This window comes from Aplysia californica, unplaced genomic scaffold (genome assembly GCF_000002075.1).
Source record: "Aplysia californica isolate F4 #8 unplaced genomic scaffold, AplCal3.0 scaffold00110, whole genome shotgun sequence".
NCBI lineage: Eukaryota > Metazoa > Mollusca > Gastropoda > Aplysiida > Aplysiidae > Aplysia > Aplysia californica.
This window is the reverse complement of record NW_004797380.1, coordinates 843,704-848,768: the sequence shown is the minus strand read 5'-3', so window position 1 is coordinate 848,768 and position 5,065 is coordinate 843,704. Positions and strand designations below refer to the sequence as shown.

The following is a 5,065-nucleotide window of genomic DNA, read 5'->3' as shown; positions in this document are numbered from 1 at the left end:
CACATGTGTGCGTGTTATGTGTTCGTGTGTGTGTATGTGTGTGTTTGAGTGTGTATGTGTATATGTGTGTGTGTGTGTTTGTGTGTGTATGAGTGTGTATATTTGGGTGTGTGTGTGTGTCGCGTGCGTGTATATTGTTCGTACATGCATTTATGTAAAGCGCCTAGAGCTGTGTTTACACGGGAGTGGGCGCTATAGAAATGATCTTCATTATTATCATTATTATTATTATTTGTCAGGTATTGATGTGACCTTTCTATTAACGTAACACAGACAAGGGAAAAGACCATACATCTCACCTTGGTCAGGTTCCAACAAAGAGGTCGCCTGCCCTGTAGACAGACTAGACTTCAGTTTGCTTATTAAAGTCTTGTAAGAGGCGAGTCTCCTCTTTAAGACTTCAATCTCTACCTCATGGCCACTTGCACCCTGGAAAGAAAAATGCATCAAATTTTAAAGTTATGAAAACAAATTTCATCGAACACATGAGAACACCTTTTAAGTATACATGTATATCTTTCAACTTTTGAAAAGAGCCAGCCATTAAAATACAATTATGTTGGACAATATACGTCTAATCTAGTTCAAGAATCTTATAAAATCAGGGTAAACTCAAAAGAAAAATTACCATCACTCAAGACATGGTTAAATTAGAGCATCGAGTACCCCTCAATAAAAAGGTTGAGCAATAGCACATCTTTTTTTTTGGTTAAAAGGATAGGTAAAAGATATGTAGAAAAACATTTTTTCAGAATTGGTCAGAAATGACACTAGTTATCTGTGAAAACACACTGCACAACATATTTCTATTAAGCATCTTTCACTTCCTCTTAGCCTTAGTAAAAAACCAATCTCAAACTTGTTTGTTACATTATAAACTGAATCTCGATCACAAAAATATAATAAATATTGAGCACCCGAATAAGCATATTAGGTGATGATTTATAAAACAACTTCACAGTCTGAATGTATATTTAAAAAGTTGATTCACAAAATTTGTGTGAAATACCACATTAAAATATACACCTTTCTATATTTAGGGGAAAAAAAATTAATACAGAGCTATACTTTTAATTCATTCATGTAAACTGTTAAAAGAAAGAGTAAAAGAACCTGGACTTCAAGTCACTTACCTTGCCTTGTCTCAATTGCAAAATTGTTGCTTCTAGTTCTTCATTCAGCTTTTCAACTTCTTCCATCTGATATGTGGTCTCATCAAGCAATGCTGCTTTAGTCTGTAATTGCTTATAGTCATCATTTGAAACTGATAACATACTGTTGTCTTCCTCCTGGAAATACATAATATCCAAATTATGTCTTTTTTCTATAAAGTTTACAAGCTTAAGTATAATTATAAACCATTGGAATCCTTATATTTAAAAATAAAACAAAGAAAAGGTCAAGAGGAGGCCACATTCTCCTAGTGTCTCACATAGAGTTCTATAAAGTCTTTGGTTTTGTATTCCAACGCACATCAACAGAAACATTCATACGAGACATTCAGGTACCCTTACACTCACAGCTTATGGAAACGTATATGAGTATGTGTGCAAAGTGTAATCACATATGCTCAAGAACATCAAATACCCATATAAACACAGTTACTAGTAGCACACATGAGCATAACGCAAAGTGAACGCAAGTATACACAAAAACATATCACTCTGCACATATGCAATCACACACACACACATATACACACACACAACCAGGCAGAGAACACAGGAAATCGGTAAATAAAAGTCTTCATCCACCACAATAAATACCTTATCTTTCTCTCCTCTCATCACACTAAGGCATCCGCTGTTGCCAGCCCCCACCCCTCCTTAACGGTCACAGCTTCAGTTACTAGTTTGGGGGGGGGGGGGGGGGGGGGGGGAACCTATTTCATATGAGTTACATAAATTGCTAAAAATAGAAGAATGAGAATACTCTGTCTTTTTCCTCCTGTTCCCTTCTCCTCTTGGCGGAGTCGGGGGGAGAGAAAATAAACATACAGAAATAACAGAAGGCTAGAAAAGAAGTAGGGCCCACCAGCAGTGCCCTCTGACCAGCCTCCTGACCCAGCGCCCCACTCACCTGTGAAGTAGTTTCGTTGTGTGTGACACTGAGGGCTTGTCTCAGTTGTAGCTGAAGGTTCTCTACCTGGGACTGTAGAACCATCACTCTCTTCTGACAATCTTCCAGCTTCTGAGGCATCTTTTGTCTCTGGGCCGGGGTCAGCTCACCAGGGATCTGAACACATACATGGCAAGATTAGCTACAGACAAAAATACCCACACAAACATAATTTGACAGTTACGTCCTAACTTAGGATTCATAATCTACAATCACCACCCTATTCTGTTCAATGCTTGAGATGAATCTATGCACGACAAAAAGAAACAAACTGGTAATTGGACATCCTACAAATCATTTAAACAGGGAAATTTGATTCCTCATCAGGCAGAGAAATATACTCAACCAGAATATTTGTCTTTTGTGTAAGAGGGACGATAAAATCTTTCTCTAAATTCAAATATATAATAAACAAAACCATCACTTTGTACAGATGTTACTAATTGTTCAACCGCCTATAGAAAGGAGATAGTAAAGTAAGAATTCAGATAAAAATGAGTGCAGTGAAACAAAACCAACACTTTGTCCAGATTTTACTAATTCTTCAACAGATTATGGAAAAGAGATAGCAAAGTAACAATTCAGATCAAAATGAGTAAAGTAAAACAAGCGAGTTCCCTACCTGACCACCAATGCCCTCCAGCTCTTGTACACGATACTTGAGCTTGTTCTCCGAGCGCTGAAGAGTTGCCAGCTTGTCATTAGTAATCTCGCTGGTCTGCTCCAACTCTCTAATTCTGGCTTGACTGTCAATTTCTCGTAGCTCATATTCCCGTACTTTCTTTTGCAAGGAGCTCTCATTTTTCTGCAAGCTCTCAACGTGTTGTTTGTAGGCCAGCTCAGAGTCTCTGCTGGTCATTAGACGTCGGTCCAAGTCCTGAACCTGTTGTAAAGGGAAAATTAAACAGGCTACAGTATTTCGAAAACAAAAATGATCATACAACAGGGCTTATGAAGAACTAAATAACCAGTAAATGACACTGGTATGATACTGAACTAAAAAAGAACTGTTCAAAAACATCCAATGAAATAATAGCTCAACAACAAATAGAAAGAGGAGGAACACGCACATGAATAAACCATAACAGTAATAGAGAACTACATAAGACAGAGATGACACCCAACAACACTGTTCACTCATCTGTCTGATGAAGTAAGGTACATTAGTGAAGAAGGAACCTGTAATGGTACTTTCTATTAGCCTCCAACTTCAGATAGGTACTGATTCAACACACTCTTGGGGCCTATTGAAAATGAAATAATGAATAAGCTGACTTTTATTTAATGCAAATTTACTTCAAGTAGCATTTTTCAGTATTCCAAAATTAAAAAGGCGAGCATATGTGCACCTTACTCATTATAAAGATGATCCTTGGCCCCTACACTGACCAGTAAGCTACCCACCTGTCCATGCAGCTGAGTGACGTGCTGACTCAGCACTGCGTTCTCCTCCACTGCCCGCTGCAGACGCTGAGACAGATCCATGTTGATCACATCCAGCTCTGATGCTTTGCTCTGGGCAGCGGCCTCCGAGTTCTCCAAGTGGACAAGACGGTTCTGGAGAGTTACCTGTTGGTCAGAGGAAACGGTGAGTGTGACATCTCATGCAAAATACAAAGTACATAATTTGTACTTTTATTATTACAGTTGAAATATCAAGTGTTGTTTGTTTTGTTGTTTGTTTATTTAAGTAAAGAGAAGTCCATCGACACAATAATGGCCATTTCGTGCTGGGAAGAGTAAAATAGACGAATAGAAACAACAGAGGAAAAGTTGAGAAGTAGAACCTTCCTGTGGCACCCTCCAACCACCCGTTAAATGGTTGTCAACAATTACAGCTGATTATTCTATAATATTGAAATATCATAATAATACACACTAAACAGCCAAGTTCTGTCTGAACCATTCTTTTTCAGCTAAACAAGAAAAAACATGAAATTTGTAGGAATATACACAGCGATTCCTCACCTCATTATTCTCATAGTTCTTGACCCGCTGCAGCAGAGTGACCTCCACATTTTCCAGTTCTCTGATCCTGGCTTCCAGGTACTCTGCCCGCTCAGTGAGGCCACCTCTCTCCAGCTCCACATCCTGCAGCAAACGCTTCAGCTGCTGCTCATTGGCCGAGAGTTCTGCAACAGCTGTTTCCATGCCGCCAGACTTGCTCAGCCAGTGTTCTTCATCGAGCTTGAGTCTCCGCACCAGCTCTCGGAGCCGGCGTTCGTGGATCTCCAGTTCGTGAACCCTGTCCTCCATTTTGGTTCTGGTGGCCTCCAACTCCTCGCATTTGGCAAACAAAGAACTCTCAGAGGATTCCAGGCTGTTCACCTGATAGCAGATTGAGAGGACTTGTAAACTTAGAATAAGGAAATACACTGAGGAATGAGGACATGAAACAAAACAGCAATAGGAAATACAAGAGAGACAGAGATACACCAAAGGTACCAATGAGCGTAGAACTACTATCCATCCTAAGAGAGGCATAATCAATACAGCATTGGGTGTTTTATGTGTTTTCATTTAGATGCCTTACATAAAGTAAGCAAAACTTGATCTACTGACCTAAATCTATGACATACTTTCCTGTAATGATCTAGAAAATGGTAAAGAATTAAACAGATCAGCAGGAAGCCAGACCAAGAGAATTGAGTCTCTCTGAGTGTGGGCCAAGAGTATGGGTGCTTGTATATGATTGTGCAGAAGTGAGCACGTACACGCATGTATAACCTACCAATCAGTCACCTGTTAAGAATGCATGCAAACACAAGAGCAAGTGCATGTGAGAATTACAACTTTTTAAAATGTCTTTGAAAACATGTCTCTATAGGAGTGTGAGAGCGTAGGATTGAAAAAGAAAAAACGGAAAGCAAGTTTGGTGATGTTTAAGTGAGTATGCAAGTGTATGAGCCTATGTCCAGTGTGTATGTGTGTGTGCGGGTGTGTGTGT

General features: G+C 39.3%; 1 protein-coding gene across 1 annotated transcript in view; it reads right to left on the bottom strand.

Annotated features, from left to right (window-relative positions):
- The window catches only part of LOC101851570 (A-kinase anchor protein 9), a gene marked incomplete in the record, with an annotated part of 155,691 nt that overhangs the window by 25,225 nt on the left and 125,401 nt on the right, over nt 1-5,065 (bottom strand). Inside the window, 6 exon segments of the mRNA XM_035969062.1 lie at nt 300-429; nt 1,134-1,289; nt 2,080-2,235; nt 2,741-3,001; nt 3,523-3,687; nt 4,087-4,446. Coding sequence (XP_035824955.1) covers nt 300-429; nt 1,134-1,289; nt 2,080-2,235; nt 2,741-3,001; nt 3,523-3,687; nt 4,087-4,446 — 1,228 coding nt within the window.